Source organism: Staurois parvus, unplaced genomic scaffold, assembly GCF_062004578.1.
Source record: "Staurois parvus isolate SC_StPar_1 unplaced genomic scaffold, SC_StPar_1.0 ptg002916l, whole genome shotgun sequence".
Lineage (NCBI taxonomy): Eukaryota > Metazoa > Chordata > Amphibia > Anura > Ranidae > Staurois > Staurois parvus.
The window spans coordinates 71,521-93,812 of NW_028320712.1; the positions used below are offsets into that span (position 1 = coordinate 71,521).

General features: G+C 54.5%; 1 protein-coding gene across 1 annotated transcript in view; it reads right to left on the reverse strand.

Annotated features, from left to right (window-relative positions):
- LOC149428929 (ena/VASP-like protein) overlaps positions 1-22,292 on the reverse strand; it is a gene marked incomplete at its 3' end in the record, with an annotated part of 89,334 nt that overhangs the window by 66,716 nt on the left and 326 nt on the right. The window contains exons 2-3 of the mRNA XM_089666927.1: positions 14,458-14,626; positions 7,726-7,903 (exon numbers count right to left, since the gene is read on the reverse strand). Coding sequence (XP_089523053.1) covers positions 7,726-7,903; positions 14,458-14,626 — 347 coding nt within the window. The remainder of the gene's footprint in view (positions 1-7,725; positions 7,904-14,457; positions 14,627-22,292) is intronic.

Genomic DNA, 22,292 nt, shown 5'->3' on the forward strand with positions numbered 1-22,292 from the left:
CACGAAGTTCCGACATTCACTCCCCCTACACGAAGTTCCGACATTCATTCATCCTACACGAAGTTCCGACATTCATTCATCCTACACGAAGTTCCGACATTCATTCATCCTACACGAAGTTCCGACATTCATTCCCCCTACACGAAGTTCCGACATTCACTCCCCCTACACGAAGTTCCGACATTCACTCCCCTACACAAAGTTCCGACATTCATTCCCCCTACACGAAGTTCCGACATTCATTCATCCTACACGAAGTTCCGACATTCATTCATCCTACACGAAGTTCCGACATTCATTCATCCTACACGAAGTTCCGACATTCATTCATCCTACACGAAGTTCCGACATTCATTCATCCTACACGAAGTTCCGACATTCATTCCCCCTACACGAAGTTCCGACATTCACTCCCCCTACACAAAGTTCCGACATTCATTCCCCCCACACGAAGTTCCGACATTCATTCCCCCTACACGAAGTTCCGACATTCATTCATCCTACACGAAGTTCCGACATTCATTCATCCTACACGAAGTTCCGACATTCATTCATCCTACATGAAGTTCCGACATTCATTCATCCTACACGAAGTTCCGACATTCATTCATCCTACACGAAGTTCCGACATTCATTCATCCTACACAAAGTTCCGACATTCATTCATCCTACACGAAGTTCCGACATTCATTCATCCTACACGAAGTTCCGACATTCATTCACCCTACACGAAGTTCCGACATTCACTCCCCCTACACAAAGTTCCGACATTCATTCCCCCTACACGAAGTTCCGACATTCATTCCCCCTACACGAAGTTCCGACATTCATTCCCCCTACACGAAGTTCCGACATTCATTCATCCTACATGAAGTTCCGACTTTCATTCATCCTACATGAAGTTCCGACTTTCATTCATCCTACATGAAGTTCCGACTTTCATTCATCCTACATGAAGTTCTGACATTCATTCATTCCCCTTACACGAAGTTCCGACATTCATTCATTCCCCCTACACGAAGTTCCGACATTCATTCCCCCTACACGAAGTTCCGACATTCATTCATTCCCCCTACACGAAGTTCCGACATTCATTCCCCCTACACGAAGTTCCGACATTCCCTCCCCCTACACGAAGTTCCGACATTCATTCCCCCTACACGAAGTTCCGACATTCATTCCCCCTACACGAAGTTCTGACATTCATTCATTCCCCCTACACGAAGTTCCGACATTCATTCACCCTACACGAAGTTCCGACATTCATTCCCCCTACATGAAGTTCCGACATTCATTCACCCTACACGAAGTTCCGACATTCATTCCCCCTACACGAAGTTCCGACATTCCCTCCCCCTACAAGAAGTTCCGACATTCATTCCCCCTACACGAAGTTCCGACATTCATTCCCCCTACACGAAGTTCCGACATTCCCTCCCCCTACACGAAGTTCCGACATTCCCTCCCCCTACACGAAGTTCCGACATTCATTCCCCCTACACGAAGTTCCGACATTCATTCCCACTACACGAAGTTCCGACATTCCCTCCCCCTACACGAAGTTCCGACATTCCCTCCCCCTACACGAAGTTCCGACATTCCCTCCCCCTACACGAAGTTCCGACATTCATTCACCCTACACGAAGTTCCGACATTCCCTCCCCCTACACGAAGTTCCGACATTCATTCCCCCTACATGAAGTTCCGACATTCATTCACCCTACACGAAGTTCCGACATTCCCTCCCCCTACACGAAGTTCCGACATTCATTCCCCCTACACGAAGTTCCGACATTCATTCCCACTACACGAAGTTCCGACATTCATTCCCCCTACATGAAGTTCCGACATTCATTCACCCTACATGAAGTTCCGACATTCATTCACCCTACATGAAGTTCCGACATTCATTCCCCCTACATGAAGTTCCGACTCGTGGTTTGGGAGAGCAGGGAAGGGAGTGTTTGGAGCTCTAATACCCGCCTTGGCGGAGCACTGGAAGCCTTGCTGGAAAAGGGGACCATTGGCTGAGACACTTCGCTCTGCACGAGGAAGCCCAGGGGGAACGGTTTCGGCACAGCCAGTCCTCCCCTCCCCCATTGCCCCCCCACTCCTCCATCTCCCAAACAAATTGATTGACAGATCCAGAGCACAATTGGTAGATGGGGACACAGGGTTGTCACCCCAGAACAGGAAGTATCTGCAGAAGGACCGTCATCGGCGTGAATATTCCGTGTCACGTAAAACTTCTCCAACCGCGTTCATCTGAAAACTCAGCCAATCGGATTTCAGGGATTTATTGCGACACCCAACCGACCTGAGCGAAAGAAGATGAAAACCATGTCCTGGAATGTGGATCCCCCCACTCCTCGTTCTCCATGTCCTGGGACACGGATCTCCCCACTCCTCGCTCTCCATGTCCTGGGATGTGGATCTCCCCACTCCTCGCTCACCATGTCCTGGAATGTGGATCCCCCCACTCCTCGCTCTCCATGTCCTGGGATGTGGATCCCCCCACTCCTCGCTCTCCATGTCCTGGGATGTGGATCTCCCCACTCCTCGCTCTCCATGTCCTGGGATGTGGATCTCCCCACTCCTCGCTCTCCATGTCCTGGGATGTGGATCTCCCCACTCCTCGCTCACCATGTCCTGGGATGTGGATCCCCCCACTCCTCGCTCACCATGTCCTGGGATGTGGATCTCCCCACTCCTCGCTCACCATGTCCTGGGATGTGGATCTCCCCACTCCTCGCTCACCATGTCCTGGGATGTGGATCTCCCCACTCCTCGCTCACCATGTCCTGGGATGTGGATCTCCCCACTCCTCGCTCACCATGTCCTGGGATGTGGATCTCCCCACTCCTCGCTCTCCATGTCCTGGGATGTGGATCTCCCCACTCCTCGCTCTCCATGTCCTGGGATGTGGATCTCCCCACTCCTCGCTCTCCATGTCCTGGGACACGGATCTCCCCACTCCTCGCTCACCATGTCCTGGGACACGGATCTCCCCACTCCTCGCTCACCATGTCCTGGGATACGGATCTCCCCACTCCTCGCTCTCCATGTCCTGGGATGTGGATCTCCCCACTCCTCGCTCTCCATGTCCTGGGACACGGATCTCCCCACTCCTCGCTCTCCATATCCTGGGACATGGATCTCCCCACTCCTCGCTCACCATGTCCTGGGATGTGGATCTCCCCACTCCTCGCTCACCATGTCCTGGGATGTGGATCTCCCCACTCCTCGCTCACCATGTCCTGGGATGTGGATCTCCCCACTCCTCGCTCTCCATGTCCTGGGATGTGGATCTCCCCACTCCTCGCTCACCATGTCCTGGGATGTGGATCTCCCCACTCCTCGCTCACCATGTCCTGGGACACGGATCTCCCCACTCCTCGCTCACCATGTCCTGGGACACGGATCTCCCCACTCCTCGCTCACCATGTCCTGGGACATGGATCTCCCCACTCCTCGCTCACCATGTTCTGGGACACGGATCTCCCCACTCCTCGCTCACCATGTCCTGGGACACGGATCTCCCCACTCCTCGCTCACCATGTCCTGGAATGTGGATCCCCCCACTCCTCACTCACCATGTCCTGGGATACGGATCTCCCCACTCCTCGCTCACCATGCCCTGGGATACGGATCTCCCCACTCCTCGCTCACCATGTCCTGGGACACGGATCTCCCCACTCGCTCATCATTTCCAGGGATGTGGATCTCCCTACTCCTCATTCATCATTTCGCAGGATGTGGATCGCCTCACTCCTCGCTCATCATTTCCTGGGATGTGGATCTCCCCACTCCTCGCTCATCATTTCCCGGGATGCAGATCTCCTCTCTCCTTGCTCATCATTTTCTGAGATGTGGATTTCCCCACTCCTCGCTCATCATTTCCCGGGATGTGGATCTCCCCACTCCTCGCTCACCATGTCCTGGGATGTGGATCTTCCCACTCCTCGCTCACCATGTCCTGGGATACGGATCTCCCCACTCCTCGCTCACCATGTCCTGGGATACGGATCTTCCCACTCCTCGCTCGCCATTTCCCAGGATACGGATCTCCCCACTCCTCGCTCACCATGTCCTGGGATACGGATCTCCCCACTCCTCGCTCACCATGTCCTGGGATACGGATCTCCCCACTCCTCGCTCACCATGTCCTGGGATACGGATCTCCCCACTCCTCGCTCACCATGTCCTGGGATACGGATCTTCCCACTCCTCGCTCACCATGTCCTGGGATACGGATCTTCCCACTCCTCGCTCGCCATTTCCCAGGATGCGGATCTCCTCTCTCACCATTTCATGAGATTTGGATCTCCTGCAGCCACTTCCTGTCTCCATACACTGCCTGGCATTTTCTGATGGTGACAACAGTCCGTGTCATGTGTGTGGGAGTGGTCACCATCAGAGTCCCACGTAACAACTGATCCTTCTATTTGGGGGAGGGGGATACTTCCAGTATAGGGTGGGGGGGTACTTCCAGTTTACGGTGGAGGGGGATACTTTCAGTTAGTTTGGGGGGTGGGGGATATTTCCAGTTTACGGGGGAGGGGGATACTTCCAGCTTTCAGGGGTGCTCCAAGTTTAGGGAGAGGGAGATACTTCCAGTATAGGGGGGAGGGGTGTACTTCCAGCTTAGGGGGAGTACTTCCAGTTTGGGGGGGGGAGGGGGGATATTTCCAGTTTGGGGGGTACTTCCAGTATAGGGGGAGGGGGGTACTTCCAGTTTAGGGGGAGTACTTCCAGTTTGGGGGGGGGAGGGGGGATATTTCCAGTTTGGGGGGTACTTCCAGTATAGGGGGAGGAGGGTACTTCCAGTTTAGGGGGAGTACTTCCAGTTTGGGGGGCACTTCCAGTACAGGGGGGAGGGGTGTACTTCCAGTTTGGGGGGGAGGGGGGATATTTCCAGTTTGGGGGGTACTTCCAGTATAGGGGGAGGGGGGTACTTCCAGTATAGGGGGAGGAGGGTACTTCCAGTTTAGGGGGAGTACTTCCAGTTTGGGGGGCACTTCCAGTACAGGGGGGAGGGGTGTACTTCCAGTTTGGGGGGGGGAGGGGGGATATTTCCAGTTTGGGGGGTACTTCCAGTATAGGGGGAGGGGGGTACTTCCAGTATAGAGGGAGGAGGGTACTTCCAGTTTAGGGGGAGTACTTCCAGTTTGGGGGGGCACTTCCAGTACAGGGGGGAGGGGTGTACTTCCAGTTTGGGGGGGAGGGGGGATATTTCCAGTTTGGGGGGTACTTCCAGTATAGGGGGAGGAGGGTACTTCCAGTTTAGGGGGAGTACTTCCAGTTTGGGGGGCACTTCCAGTACAGGGGGGAGGGGTGTACTTCCAGTTTGGGGGGGGGAGGGGGGATATTTCCAGTTTGGGGGGTACTTCCAGTATAGGGGGAGGGGGGTACTTCCAGTATAGGGGGAGGAGGGTACTTCCAGTTTAGGGGGAGTACTTCCAGTTTGGGGGGCACTTCCAGTACAGGGGGGAGGGGTGTACTTCCAGTTTGGGGGGGAGGGGGGATATTTCCAGTTTGGGGGGTACTTCCAGTATAGGGGGAGGGGGGTACTTCCAGTATAGGGGGAGGAGGGTACTTCCAGTTTAGGGGGAGTACTTCCAGTTTGGGGGGCACTTCCAGTACAGGGGGGAGGGGTGTACTTCCAGTTTGGGGGGGGAGGGGGGATATTTCATGTTTGGGGGGTACTTCCAGTATAGGGGGAGGGGGGTACTTCCAGTATAGGGGGAGGAGGGTACTTCCAGTTTAGGGGGAGTACTTCCAGTTTGGGGGGCACTTCCAGTACAGGGGGGAGGGGTGTACTTCCAGTTTGGGGGGGAGGGGGGATATTTCCAGTTTGGGGGGTACTTCCAGTTTGTGGGGGAGGGAGATGCTTCCAGTATAGGCGGAGGGGTATACTTCCAGTTTAGGGGGAGTACTTCCAGTTTGGGGGGCACTTCCAGTACAGGGGGGAGGGGTGTACTTCCAGTTTGGGGGGGAGGGGGGATATTTCCAGTTTGGGGGGTACTTCCAGTTTGTGGGGGAGGGAGATGCTTCCAGTATAGGCGGAGGGGTATACTTCCAGTTTAGGGGGAGTACTTCCAGTTTGGGGGGCACTTCCAGTTTGTGGGGGAGGGAGATACTTCCAGTATAGGGGGAGGGGTATACTTCCAGTTTGGGGGGCACTTCCAGTTTTGGGGGAGGGGTACTTACAGTTCAGGCTGATGGCGGTGACTCTTCTTCGGGGGGGCGGTCCTTCCCGGTGTTCCGCCATATTGCGCTCCTCGGTGACGCACACTTTGATTGGAGGGAAGCCTTTCCTGGATGACTCATAGGACAGATACAATGGATTGTAAGCTCTGCAGCCTAGCCTGCCTCCAGAGAGTCACAAATCCCGGCGTCCATTGAAGGGGAGCCGGGACACTCCACGGAGGTATTTTGGACGGGAAGTCGTCCAATCAGAGCAGCCGGGGGCTGCAGACCATATATGTATAGAGGAAGCCGGGAGCTGAAACTGGAGCCTCTCCTGGACTCCGGCGTTCCCTGAGTCCGGCATCGGGTGTCACCTGTCAGGGAAACATACGGCTCTCCGGGTGACACGGCACACTGAAATGTTAAAGATGAACTCCGGACGTACACAGGACTCACATACATGGCGGGTGTCCATCCAGTCCTGAGAATTACACAGCTCTGCCACACAGTACAGCTTACCTGACTCTCCTCTGCCGCAGTTCTTGTCTCTCCCCCTGCCCTGTGATTGGTCTATACTCTCATTGATGTATAAGACACACCCTCACTTGTGGTCAGAGGAAGTCAGCTGAACCAAAGCCATCGATGTGAATGCAAATCGAACGTTGTGGGCGGGGACAGCTGTACGCCACGACTGTGACACCACAACTGACACCTCGACTGTGACAACACGACTGTGACACCACGACTGTGACACCAGGGCTGTGACACCACGACTGACACCACAACTGTGACAACACGACCGTGACACCACGACTGACAACACGACTGTGACACCACGACTGTGACACCACGACTGTGACACCAGGGCTGTGACACCACGACTGACACCACAACTGTGACAACATGACTGTGACACCACGACTGACACCACGACTGTGACAACACGACTGTGACACCACGACTGTGACACCACGACTGTGACACCACGACTGTGACAACACGACTGTGACAACACAACTGTGACACCACGAGTGTGACAACACGACTGTGACACCACGACTGTGACACCACGACTGTGACACCACGACTGACACCACGACTGTGACACCACGACTGTGACACCACGACTGTGACACCACGACTGTGACACCACAACTGTGACAACACGACTGTGACAACACGACTGTGACACCACAACTGTGACAACACGACTGTGACAACACGACTGTGACAACACGAGTGTGACACCACGACTGACACCACGACTGTGACACCACGACTGTGACACCACGAGTGTGACACCGTCCTTCTGGCTGAATGTTGGACAAAACATGAAAACAAGAAAAGCAGAAAAAAAAGGAAAGGGATTGGCTGCTGCAGTGTCTACTCTTGCCCTGGCTAGCCAACACCCGGTCAGTAGTGAGGCCAACTACATGGTGATAGGAGGTGGGGGGAGGACAGCGGCGCCACCACGTGGCGGTCCATACTACACTACGTCTGGGGCGGGGTCAGAGGCGGCCCCACCGGCTCTCTTACCTCCATCTTGGGAGTTCATGATGTTGAGGGCGAACAGCATGGCGTTGGAGAAGGCGGTGGCCTCTTCTTTGCTGGCGAAGTTGAGGCCGTATACCTGGCGGGCGTCCCTCCATTGGTGGAAGGTGGGCGTGGCCTGGTTGTATTTCAGACCTTTCACAAGTGAATAGTTTATGACGACCTGAAAGGGAAAGAAACAGAAATCATTACCGGTGACAACAACTGCTCCCAGGAAAGTCACCAAGAGGAGAAATAAGACATCCCCGTAGTCGGGCTCCCTGGCCACCAGTCCAGGCTGGGACTTCCCCGGCTCTGGCAGCGGTTACAAAGCCGAAGCGGATTCCGGTATAGAAGCGGGAGGTTCCGGGGAGAACTCGTGGGAGGAGAACCCGTGGGAGGAGCTTGAGGGACACTTTGGATAGAGAGCCGGAGAGCGATCCCACCATAGAGAGCCGGAGAGCGATCCCACCATAGAGAGCCGGAGAGCGATCCCACCATAGAGAGCTGGAGAGCGATCCCACCATAGAGAGCCGGAGAGCGATCCCCCCATAGAGAGCGATCCCACCATAGAGAGCCGGAGAGCAATCCCACCATAGAGAGCAGGAGAGCGATCCCACCATAGAGAGCAGGAGAGCGATCCCACCATAGAGAGCCGGAGAGCGATCCCACCATAGAGAGCCGGAGAGCGATCCCACCATAGAGAGCCGGAGAGCGATCCCACCATAGAGAGCCGGAGAGCGATCCCACCATAGAGAGCCGGAGAGCGATCCCACCACAGAGAGCCGGAGAGCGATCCCACCATAGAGAGCCGGAGAGCGATCCCACCATAGAGAGCGATCTCACCATAGAGAGCCGGAGAGCGATCCCCCCATAGAGAGCGATCCCACCATAGAGAGCAGGAGAGCGATCCCACCATAGAGAGCGATCCCACCATACAGAGCCGGAGAGCGATCCCACCATAGAGAGCCGGAGAGCGATCCCACCATAGAGAGCCGGAGAGCGATCCCACCATAGAGAGCCGGAGAGCGATCCCACCATAGAGAGCCGGAGAGCGATCCCACCATAGAGAGCCAGAGAGCGAACCCACTATAGAGAGCGATCTCACCATAGAGAGCCGGAGAGCGATCCCCCCATAGAGAGCGATCCCACCATAGAGAGCAGGAGAGCGATCCCACCATAGAGAGCGATCCCACCATAGAGAGCAGGAGAGCGATCCCACCATAGAGAGCGATCCCACCATAGAGAGCAGGAGAGCGATCCCACCATAGAGAGCCGGAGAGCGATCCCACCATAGAGAGCCGGAGAGCGATCCCACCATAGAGAGCCGGAGAGCGATCCCACCATAGAGAGCCGGAGAGCGATCCCACCATAGAGAGCGATCTCACCATAGAGAGCCGGAGAGCGATCCCCCCATAGAGAGCGATCCCACCATAGAGAGCAGGAGAGCGATCCCACCATAGAGAGCGATCCCACCATAGAGAGCAGGAGAGCGATCCCACCATAGAGAGCCGGAGAGCGATCCCACCATAGAGAGCCGGAGAGCGATCCCACCATAGAGAGCCGGAGAGCGATCCCACCATAGAGAGTGATCCAACCATAGAGAGCGATCCCACCATAGAGAGCCGGAGAGCGATCCCACCAAAGAGAGCCGGAGAGCAATCCTACCATAGAGAGCGATCCCACCATAGAGAGCGATCCCACCATAGAGAGCCGGAGAGCGATCCCACCATAGAGAGCCGGAGAGCGATCCCACCATAGAGAGCCGGAGAGCGATCCCACCATAGAGAGCGATCCCACCATAGAGAGCCAGAGAGCGATCCCCCCATAGAGAGCCGGAGAGCGATCCCACCATAGAGAGCCGGAGAGCGATCCCACCATAGAGAGCCGGAGAGCGATCCCACCATAGAGAGCCGGAGAGCGATCCCACCATAGAGAGCCGGAGAGCGATCCCACCATAGAGAGCCGGAGAGCGATCCCACCATAGAGAGCCGGAGAGCGATCCCACCATAGAGAGCCAGAGAGCGATCCCACCATAGAGAGCCAGAGAGCGATCCCCCCATAGAGAGCCGGAGAGCGATCCCACCATAGAGAGCCGGAGAGCGATCCCACCATAGAGAGCCGGAGAGCGATCCCACCATAGAGAGCCAGAGAGCGATCCCCCCATAGAGAGCCGGAGAGCGATCCCACCATAGAGAGCCGGAGAGCGATCCCACCATAGAGAGCCGGAGAGCGATCCCACCATAGAGAGCCGGAGAGCGATCCCACCATAGAGAGCCGGAGAGCGATCCCACCATAGAGAGCCGGAGAGCGATCCCACCATAGAGAGCGATCCCACCATAGAGAGCCAGAGAGCGATCCCCCCATAGAGAGCCGGAGAGCGATCCCACCATAGAGAGCCGGAGAGCGATCCCACCATAGAGAGCCGGAGAGCGATCCCACCATAGAGAGCCGGAGAGCGATCCCACCATAGAGAGCCGGAGAGCGATCCCACCATAGAGAGCCGGAGAGCGATCCCACCATAGAGAGCCAGAGAGCGATCCCACCATAGAGAGCCAGAGAGCGATCCCCCCATAGAGAGCCGGAGAGCGATCCCACCATAGAGAGCCGGAGAGCGATCCCACCATAGAGAGCCAGAGAGCGATCCCCCCATAGAGAGCCGGAGAGCGATCCCACCATAGAGAGCCGGAGAGCGATCCCACCATAGAGAGCCGGAGAGCGATCCCACCATAGAGAGCCGGAGAGCGATCCCACCATAGAGAGCGATCCCCCCATAGAGAGCCGGAGAGCGATCCCACCATAGAGAGCTGGAGAGCGATCCCACCATAGAGAGCCGGAGAGCGATCCCACCATAGAGAGCCGGAGAGCGATCCCACCATAGAGAGCCGGAGAGCGATCCCACCATAGAGAGCCGGAGAGCGATCCCACCATAGAGAGCCAGAGAGCGATCCCACCATAGAGAGCCAGAGAGCGATCCCCCCATAGAGAGCCGGAGAGCGATCCCACCATAGAGAGCCGGAGAGCGATCCCACCATAGAGAGCCAGAGAGCGATCCCCCCATAGAGAGCCGGAGAGCGATCCCACCATAGAGAGCCGGAGAGCGATCCCACCATAGAGAGCCGGAGAGCGATCCCACCATAGAGAGCCGGAGAGCGATCCCACCATAGAGAGCCGGAGAGCGATCCCACCATAGAGAGCCGGAGAGCGATCCCACCATAGAGAGCCAGAGAGCGATCCCACCATAGAGAGCCAGAGAGCGATCCCCCCATAGAGAGCCGGAGAGCGATCCCACCATAGAGAGCCGGAGAGCGATCCCACCATAGAGAGCCAGAGAGCGATCCCCCCATAGAGAGCCGGAGAGCGATCCCACCATAGAGAGCCGGAGAGCGATCCCACCATAGAGAGCCGGAGAGCGATCCCACCATAGAGAGCCGGAGAGCGATCCCACCATAGAGAGCGATCCCCCCATAGAGAGCCAGAGAGCGATCCCACCATAGAGAGCCGGAGAGCGATCCCACCATAGAGAGCCGGAGAGCGATCCCACCATAGAGAGCCGGAGAGCGATCCCACCATAGAGAGCCGGAGAGCGATCCCACCATAGAGAGCCGGAGAGCGATCCCACCATAGAGAGCCAGAGCAGAGAGCGATCCCACCATAGAGAGCCAGAGAGCGATCCCCCCATAGAGAGCCGGAGAGCGATCCCACCATAGAGAGCCGGAGAGCGATCCCACCATAGAGAGCCAGAGAGCGATCCCCCCATAGAGAGCCGGAGAGCGATCCCACCATAGAGAGCCGGAGAGCGATCCCACCATAGAGAGCCGGAGAGCGATCCCACCATAGAGAGCCGGAGAGCGATCCCACCATAGAGAGCCGGAGAGCGATCCCACCATAGAGAGCCGGAGAGCGATCCCACCATAGAGAGCCCTAGCGGCTGCAGATGGAAGCTTCTGGAAGCCATTACACCGCCCTTCATCTCCAGTCTCAGGATGTCTAAAGGGGAATGTCACTCTCTAAATCATCGTGGACCCATCATGGACTTATCGTGGGCTCGTCGTGGACCCATAGTGGACCCATAGTGGGCTCATCGTGGACTCTGTGCAATCCTCATGCTTCCAGCATTAGTCATGGAGAAGTATATTGTAGTCACTTAGTTTAACCTTGCTTCTTTGTAATCCTTCATTTACTTCCTGGTTTCTGGCCTAGACAAATGATGTCATACTTCCCAGGAGTCTTCAGGAGAGGACGGAGGGACCCCAGCTCAGCCAATGACTGAGCTAAGGGCAGATGGATTCCAGGAGGTAACTGCTACATGAATCATCTGCCCTTACTCAAGATGGTCACTGCCTGACATGCCAGGAGGTGTTTTTCAAAATTAATTCTCAGCAAAATAAAGATGGAGACATAGATGGGTAGATGGAGGAGGGATGGATGGATGGATGGATGGAGACATGGATGGATGGATGGATGGATGGATGGAGAGAGACATGGGTGGGTGGATGGAGACATGGATGGATGGAGGAGGGATGGATAGATGGATGGCGGGAGACATGGATGGATGGACGGAGACATGGGTGGGTGGATGGAGACATGGATGGATGGATGGCGGGAGACATGGGTGGGTGGAGACATGGGTGGGTGGAGACATGGGTGGGTGGATGGAGACATGGATGGAGACATGGATGGATGGATGGCGGGAGACATGGATGGGTGGATGGAGACATGGATGGATGGTGACACGGATGGATGGTGACATGTTCGATGGATGGAGACACGGATGGATGGAGACATGTTGGATGGATGGAGACATGTTGGATGGATGGAGACATGTTTGGAGACACGGATGGATGGAGACATGGATGGAGACACGGATGGATGGTGACATGTTGGATGGATGGAGACATGGATGAATGGATGGAGACATGGATGGAGACACGGATGGATGGAGACACAGATGGATGGAGACATGTTGGATGGATGGAGACATGTTTGGAGACACGGATGGATGGTGACATGTTGGATGGATGGAGACATGGATGGATGGATGGAGACACGGATGGATGGATGGAGACACGGATGGATGGATGGAAGAGTTTGCTTTGAATATTATAAATGAATGATGAAGGATGCCGGATTTGTGGAGCTCGGATTCCGTGCAGTTCCACTTTCACCAGGGCGGGGTCACACCACATGCAGTCCAGGGTATTGGGGTCCCAATGGCGGGGTCACACCTCATGCAGTCCAGGGTATCGGGGTCCTAATGGCGGGGTCACACTTCATGCAGTCCAGGGTATCGGGGTCCCAATGGCGGGGTCACACCACATGCAGTCCAGGGTATTGGGGTCCCAATGGCGGGGTCACACCTCATGCAGTCCAGGGTATCGGGGTCCTAATGGCGGGGTCACACCACATACAGTCCAGGGTATCGGGGTCCCAATGGCGGGGTCACACCACATACAGTCCAGGGTATCGGGGTCCCAATGGCGGGGTCACACCACATGCAGTCCAGGGTATCGGGGTCCCAATGGCGGGGTCACACCACATGCAGTCCAGGGTATCGGGGTCCCAATGGCGGGGTCACACCACATGCAGTCCAGGGTATCGGGGTCCCAATGGCGGGGTCACACCACATGCAGTCCAGGGTATCGGGGTCCCAATGGCGGGGTCACACCACATGCAGTCCAGGGTATCGGGGTCCCAATGGCGGGGTCACACCACATGCAGTCCAGGGTATCGGGGTCCCAATGGCGGGGTCACACCACATGCAGTCCAGGGTATCGGGGTCCCAATGGCGGGGTCACACCACATGCAGTCCAGGGTATCGGGGTCACACCACATGCAGTCCAGGGTATCGGGGTCCCAATGGCGGGGTCACACCACATGCAGTCCAGGGTATCGGGGTCCCAATGGCGGGGTCACACCTCATGCAGTCCAGGGTATCGGGGTCCCAATGGCGGGGTCACACCACATGCAGTCCAGGGTATCGGGGTCCCAATGGCGGGGTCACACCACATGCAGTCCAGGGTATTGGGGTCCCAATGGCGGGGTCACACCTCATGCAGTCCAGGGTATCGGGGTCCTAATGGCGGGGTCACACTTCATGCAGTCCAGGGTATCGGGGTCCCAATGGCGGGGTCACACCACATGCAGTCCAGGGTATCGGGGTCCCAATGGCGGGGTCACACCACATGCAGTCCAGGGTATCGGGGTCCCAATGGAGGGGTCACACCACATGCAGTCCAGGGTATCGGGGTCCTAATGGCGGGGTCACACCTCATGCAGTCCAGGGTATCGGGGTCCCAATGGCGGGGTCACACCACATGCAGTCCAGGGTATCGGGGTCCCAATGGCGGGGTCACACCACATGCAGTCCAGGGTATTGGGGTCCCAATGGCGGGGTCACACCACATGCAGTCCAGGGTATCGGGGTCCCAATGGCGGGGTCACACCGGAGCGCTCAGTTCCAGTGATCTCACCGACATTTGGGAACGGGTCCGGACTGCATTTCTATGGTGTGAGGGATTCCACCTTCTCGTTGCAGCAAACCTGCAGTGGACGTGGCAGCCCTCCGAGGACTGTTGGTGTCAGGAGTCCCCATTGGGATCTGCGGGGAGATGGAGGGGCGGGAGTCCCCATTGGGATCTGCGGGGAGATGGAGGGGTGGGAGGAGTTCCGGGAAGGCTGTGGTCATGTGACACATGTGGAGGACTTCTATGACACCCAGGACTGGCTGCGACTTACCTGCTGGTCCTGTAGTTTGACCCCGACGACCCGGAAGGTGTTGCTGGCCGTGTTGTGGTAGATGTTGATGCGGCTGAAGCCCTGCTGCCCGGGTTTGATCGGCACCCACTTCTTGCTGGTGTCATCGTAGATCATGACGGACGCCCGCGCCTGACAAATGCTCTGCTCACTGCAAAGGAAAAGGAGAGCGGCGTCACCTCCCAGGATGCATCACACTTCATCCACGCGGGTCACAGAGGAGACCGCACACCATATACCGGCCCACCTGAAACTGAAATATACGGACCATATACTGACCCCGGATCAGAGGAAATATACGGACCATATACTGACCCCGGACCAGGGGAAATATACGGACCATATACTGACCCCGGACCAGGGGAAATATACGGACCATATACTGACCCCGGACCAGGGGAAATATACGGACCACATACTGACCCCGGACCAGAGGAAATATACGGACCACATACTGACCCCGGACCAGGGGAAATATACGGACCATATACGGACCCCGGACGAGAGGAAATATACGGACCATATACTGACCCCGGACCAGGGGAAATATACGGACCTCATACTGACCCCGGACCAGGGGAAATATACGGACCTCATACTGACCCCGGACCAGGGGAAATATACGGACCACATACTGACCCCGGACCAGGGGAAATATACGGACCACATACTGACCCCGGACCAGGGGAAATATACGGACCATATACTGACCCCGGACCAGGGGAAATATACGGACTATATACTGACCCCGGACCAGGGGAAATACACGGACCTCATACTGACCCCAGACCAGAGGAAATATACGGACCTCATACTGACCCCGGACCAGGGGAAATATACGGACCATATACTGACCCCGGACCAGAGGAAATATACGGACCATATACTGACCCCAGACCAGGGGAAATATACGGACCTCCTGCTGACCCCGGACCAGGGGAAATATATGGACCTCATACTGACCCCAGACCATGTCAGGGCTCCCGGTAAGACCAGAGATGTGTGGACTGACACAGGGAAACGCGGGCTCAAGTCTGGGTAACAATATAATTTATACACAAATATAACAAAACCTCCAACTGATACCGGAATGTACACAGATAAGAGCAGTCAGGGCTGGTGAGGGGGAGGGGTCAGGCGGGGTGGAGGGGTCAGGCGGGGTGGAGGGGTCAGGCGGGGTGGAGGGGTCAGGCGAGGTGGAGGGGTCAGGCGGGGTGGAGGGGTCAGGCGAGGTGGAGGGGTCAGGCGAGGTGGAGGGGTCAGGCGGGGTGGAGGGGTCAGGCGGGGTGGAGGGGTCAGGCGAGGTGGAGGGGTCAGGCGGGGTGGAGGGGTCAGGCGGGGTGGAGGGGTCAGGCGAGGTGGAGGGGTCAGGCGAGGTGGAGGGGTCAGGCGAGGTGGAGGGGTCAGGCGGGGTGGAGGGGTCAGGCGAGGTGGAGGGGTCAGGCGAGGTGGAGGGGTCAGGCGGGGTGGAGGGGTCAGGCGAGGTGGAGGGGTCAGGCGAGGTGGAGGGGTCAGGCGGGGTGGAGGGGTCAGGCGGGGTGGAGGGGTCAGGCGGGGTGGAGGGGTCAGGCGAGGTGGAGGGGTCAGGCGAGGTGGAGGGGTCAGGCGAGGTGGAGGGGTCAGGCGGGGTGGAGGGGTCAGGCGGGGTGGAGGGGTCAGGCGAGGTGGAGGGGTCAGGCGGGGTGGAGGGGTCAGGCGAGGTGGAGGGGTCAGGCGGGGTGGAGGGGTCAGGCGAGGTGGAGGGGTCAGGCGAGGTGGAGGGGTCAGGCGGGGTGGAGGGGTCAGGCGGGGTGGAGGGGTCAGGCGAGGTGGAGGGGTCAGGCGGGCCGGGTCAGGAATCATGGGGCAGACAAGACACAAAGGAGCAGGCTGGAGAGTGGTCAGGAATAGCTGGGGTCAGGACAGGCGGAGTTCATTCAGAGTCAGGATCACACAGAATCAGGAAGCAGACAGGATGCAGGTACAGAGGCTCATGGGAAACACACACCAAGGCACTGACTGCAGGTCTGGCCATTCCTTAAATACACCTCCTGCAATCAGCCTCAGGTGATGGCTGATTGCAGGCGTGAGCTTCTGGCTGCTGAGAGCACCCGCTGGCCAGCCCTGGTACTGCAGCCCACAAGGTAGGTGAGTTCCACCACCATTGGCGGGTCCATTCCTGACAGACCAGGAGAAATATACGGACCTCATACTGACCCCAGACCAGGGGAAATATACGGACCTCATACTGACCCCAGACCAGGGGAAATATACGGACCTCATACTGACCCCAGACCAGGGGAAATATACGGACCTCATACTGACCCCAGACCAGGGGAAATATACGGACCTCATACTGACCCCAGACCAGGGGAAATATACGGACCTCATTAAATGTTGGCCCACACAAGTCCTGCCAGTTGGAGTCATCAGCCGTCTTCATTTTTGGTGACTCCATCCATGAATCCCTACCTGTCTCCATTCCAGCATGCAGTCAGTGAGTCATGGGAAGGTATGTACTGCCCTCTACTGTCACAGTCAGAGCCTGCAATCCTCCAACCATCCCCGCCCTCCACATCATGTGATTCAGGTGTTCCAATCCCCTCCACATCATGTGATTCAGGTGTTCCAATCCCCTCCATATGTGATTCAGGTGTTCCAATCCCCTCCATATCATGTGATTCAGGTGTTCCAATCCCCTCCATATGTGATTCAGGTGTTCCAATCCCCTCCACATCATGTGATTCAGGTGTTCCAATCCCCTCCCAATCATGTGATTCAGGTGTTCCAATCCCCTCCATATCATGTGATTCAGGTGTTTCAATCTCCTCCAATCATGTGATTTGGGTGTCCCAATCCCCCCATATCATGTGATTCAGGTGTTCCAATCCCCTCCCAATCATGTGATTCAGGTGTTCCAATCCCCTCCATATCATGTGATTCAGGTGTTCCAATCCCCTCCATATCATGTGATTCAGGTGTTCCAATCCCCTCCATATCATGTTATTCAGGTGTTCCAATCCCCTCCATGCACACAGGTGTATACAATCAGCCCCTAGGCATGCAGACGGCTTCTACAAACATTGGTGAAAGAATGGGTCGCTCTCAGGAGCTCAGTGACTCCAAGCGTGGTCCCGATAGGTGGCCACCTGGGCAATAAGTCCATCCGTGACATTTCCTGGCTACTAAATATTCCACGCTCAACTGTTAGTGGGATTATAACAAAGTGGAAGCCACTGGGAACAACAGCCACTCAGCCACCAAGTGGTAGGCCACGTCACATGACAGGGCGGGGTCAGCGCATGCTGAAGCGCACAGTGCGCAGAAGTCACCAACTGTCTGCAGAGTCAATAGCTAAAGACCTCCAAACTTGGTGTGGCCTTCAGATGAGCCCAACAACAGTGCGTAGAGAGCTTCATGGAATGGGTTTCCATGGCCGAGCAGCTGCATCCAAGCCTTCCATCACCAAGTGCAATGCAAAGCGTCGGATGCCGTGGTGTAAAGCACGCTGCCACTGGACTCTAGAGCAGTGGAGGCGTGTTCTCTGGAGTGACCAATCACGCTTCTCTGTCTGGCAATCCGATGGACGTGTCTGGGTTTGGCGGTGGCCAGGAGAACGGTACTTGCCTGACTGCATTGTGCCAAGTGTAAAGTTTGGTGGAGGGAGAATTATGGTGTGGGGGTGTTTTTCAGGGGTTGGGCTTGGCCCCCTAGTTCCAGTGAAGGGAACTCTTAAGGCAACATTTTGGACAATTTCATGCTCCAAACTTTGTGGGAAGAGTTTGGGTATGGCCCCTTCCTGTTACAACATGACTACGTACCCGACACCAGCCACACAGAGGCTTCATCCTCACAGCTTGTATGGTCATGAATCTTCTCTGTATACAGCACAAACCATACAGTGCCCACCAACGCAGACCATTGCCCACCAACGCAGACCATTGCCCATCAACACAGACCATTGCCCATCAACGCAGACCATTGCCCATCAACACAGACCATTGCCCACCAGTGCAGACCATTGCCCACCAACGCAGACCATTGCCCACCAACGCAGACCATTGCCCATCAACGCAGACCATTGCCCATCAACACAGACCATTGCCCACCAGTGCAGACCATTGCCCACCAACGCAGACCATTGCCCATCAACACAGACCATTGCCCACCAGTGCAGACCATTGCCCACCAGTGCAGACCATTGTCCACCAGTGCAGACCATTGCCCACCAGTGCAGACCTTTCAGCACCCCCCCCCCCATTACTTCCCTGAAACACAAGCTCACCTCTGAGCTGCTGTAAAACAACAGCCCGGATTGGATGGCACAAGGCAGGTGACCTGTCCTGGTGGGATCTCTCAGCTCAGCCATGTGACGCAGCTTTGGACTCTCATTGGCCAGGAAGAGACATTTTATAAGGATCCTTATGTGGTGTTTTTGGAGAATGAAGCGAATGGAATATAAAGTGTAGGTGTGACTCCCCCGTGTGGGGGCAGGGCGTCATCGTGGGGGCAGGGCGTCATCGTGGGGGCAGGGCGTCATCGTGGGGGCAGGGCGACATCGTGGGGGCAGGGCGTCATCGTGGGGGCAGGGCGACATCGTGGGGGCAGGGCGTCATCGTGGGGGCAGGGCGACATCGTGGGGGCAGGGCGTCATCGTGGGGGCAGGGCGACATCGTGGGGGCAGGGCGTCATCGTGGGGGCAGGGCGGCATCGCGGGGGCAGGGCGGCATCGCGGGGACAGGGCGACATCGTGGGGGCAGGGCGGCATTGTGGGGGCAGGGCGGCATTGTGGGGGCAGGGCGTCATTGCGGGGGCAGGGCGGCATTGCGGGGGCAGGGCGTCATTGCGGGGGCAGGGCGGCATTGTGGGGGCAGGGCGGCATTGCGGGCCCCCAGCTTCATGCAAATTTGTACTTTAAGACAGGAAATGTAACGAAGGAACTGAAACTGACAATTGTTCCTCCCGACAACTCAGCAACATCTATAAATATAACACGAGAGATTATTCTGACTATACGCCTCGTTCATTCTACGGTTATTCCTCCTTTGCTCAGGACATTCAGAGGTCTGCTGTAAAACAGATGCCAGAAAGTGAGACCTCCCTGCCATAAATCATGACACGCGGTCACTTCTCCCCATCAATGGGATCCGAGGGGTCACAGAGACCGCAGTCAGGAAGGAGGAACATCTGCCAACACACTTCTACCAGCCAATAGGAACCATGGCCAATGGATGGGGGAGGGGTGGGAATAGATTGTCGTCCACATTGGACCCGTTAATCAGATCAGGATTGGGATCGATCCATTGCTGGACCCCCACACACCAATAAATGTGATTTACTACAAATCCCGCTCCAGCCAGATCTAAAACCTTCTAAATCCGGCCAGTGAGGGATCAGCAGGAAGCAGACGAATTCGGATCCCTCTGTGGGTTGGCTGATCTATCGATCGCCTTCCGTACAACCAGCCTGCCGGGTTTTCTGTACGATCCCCGCCAGCAGCCATAGCCGCCAGCAGTGATCATTGTATTCTGATGGCGGGGAATCCTCCCACTCTCCAGATACAATGGTGCGGCAGGAGGAGGGAATCAAACAAATTTCTTTACTTCAGCCTGTGATTGAAGGAAAGAAAATTGCATAATGTATGGCTTGCCGGAAAATCTCATTTATTTCCCCAATTCGGCTGTCACATGACCATCTGTGGTGCCATCATCAGAAATGGCGTCAGCTGATCGCAAGCTGCTCCCCGTGTAACCAACCAGTCTTCACATTGAGGCCCCTTTCCCCCCGAGCGCCCCGTATGTCCGCCTTTCATCTGTCCGTTTATGGATGAAAATCGCCCCCCCATGTATTTCTATGGACTAGAGGAAGATCATCCGTTTACATCCATTCATTTCGGCATCTGCTGACATCTTTTAAACGGAAGAAAACCGTAATTACTTCCAAAAAAACCAAAACAGAACGGACAAAAAACTGATTTAAACGGAAAAAAAAGATGTAAATAGACAAAAATGGATGTAAACTGGAAAAACGGATGTAAATGGGGAAAAATGGATGTAAACGGAAAAAAATGGATGTAAACGGGAAAAACGGATGTAAATGGGAAAAACAGATGTAAATGGGGAAAAATGGATGTAAATGGAAAAAAACGGAAGTAAGCGGGAAAAACAGATGTAAACGGAAAAAAATGGATGTAAACGGGAAAAACGGATGTAAATGGGAAAAACAGATGTAAATGGGGAAAAATGGATGTAAATGGAAAAAAACGGAAGTAAGCGGGAAAAACAGATGTAAACGGGAAAAAATGGATGTAAACGGAAAAAACGGATGTAAATGGGAAAAAATGGATGTAAATGGAAAAAATAGATGTAAATGGGGAAAAATGGATGTAAACAGAAAATAACGGATGTAAACAGAAAAAATCAGATGTAAACGGGAAAAACGGATGTAAACAGAAAAAAAACGGATGTAAGCGGGGAAAAAGGATGTAAATGGCAAAAAACGGATGTAAACGGAAAAAACGGATGTAAATGGGAAAAAATGGATGTAAACGGAAAAAATGGATGTAAATGGGGAAAAATGGATGTAAACAGAAAAAAACGGATGTAAACAGAAAAAATCAGATGTAAACGGGAAAAACGGATGTAAACAGAAAAAAACGGATGTAAGCGGGAAAAACGGATGTAAATGGCAAAAAATGGATGTAAACGGAAAAAACGGATGTAAATGGGAAAAACAGATGTAAATGGGGAAAAATGGATGTAAATGGAAAAAAACGGAAGTAAGCGGGAAAAACAGATGTAAACGGGAAAAAATGGATGTAAACGGAAAAAACGGATGTAAATGGGAAAAAATGGATGTAAATGGAAAAAATAGATGTAAATGGGGAAAAATGGATGTAAACAGAAAATAACGGATGTAAACAGAAAAAATCAGATGTAAACGGGAAAAACGGATGTAAACAGAAAAAAAACGGATGTAAGCGGGAAAAACGGATGTAAATGGCAAAAAACGGATGTAAACGGAAAAAACGGATGTAAATGGGAAAAAATGGATGTAAACGGAAAAAATGGATGTAAATGGGGAAAAATGGATGTAAACAGAAAAAAACGGATGTAAACAGAAAAAATCAGATGTAAACGGGAAAAACGGATGTAAACAGAAAAAAACGGATGTAAGCGGGAAAAACGGATGTAAATGGCAAAAAATGGATGTAAACGGAAAAAACGGATGTAAATGGGAAAAACAGATGTAAATGGGGAAAAATGGATGTAAATGGAAAAAAACGGAAGTAAGCGGGAAAAACAGATGTAAACGGGAAAAAATGGATGTAAACGGAAAAAATGGATGTAAATGGGGAAAAATGGATGTAAATGGAAAAAATGGATGTAAATGGGGAAAAATGGATGTAAATGGGGAAAAATGGATGTAAACAGAAAAAATCAGATGTAAACGGGAAAAACGGATGTAAACAGAAAAAAAACGGATGTAAGCGGGAAAAACGGATGTAAATGGCAAAAAACGGATGTAAACGGAAAAACGGATGTAAATGGGAAAAAATGGATGTAAATGGAAAAAATGGATGTAAATGGGGAAAAATGGATGTAAACAGAAAAAAACGGATGTAAACAGAAAAAATCAGATGTAAACGGGAAAAACGGATGTAAACAGAAAAAAACGGATGTAAGCAGGAAAAACGGATGTAAATGGCAAAAAATGGATGTAAACGGAAAAAACGGATGTAAACGGGCAAATGATCTGTTTTCGTATTGGTAAAGGATGGTAACTGATATGAACTGATCCGGTTTTTCTTGGAAAAATGTGACTGAACTGATGAAAAA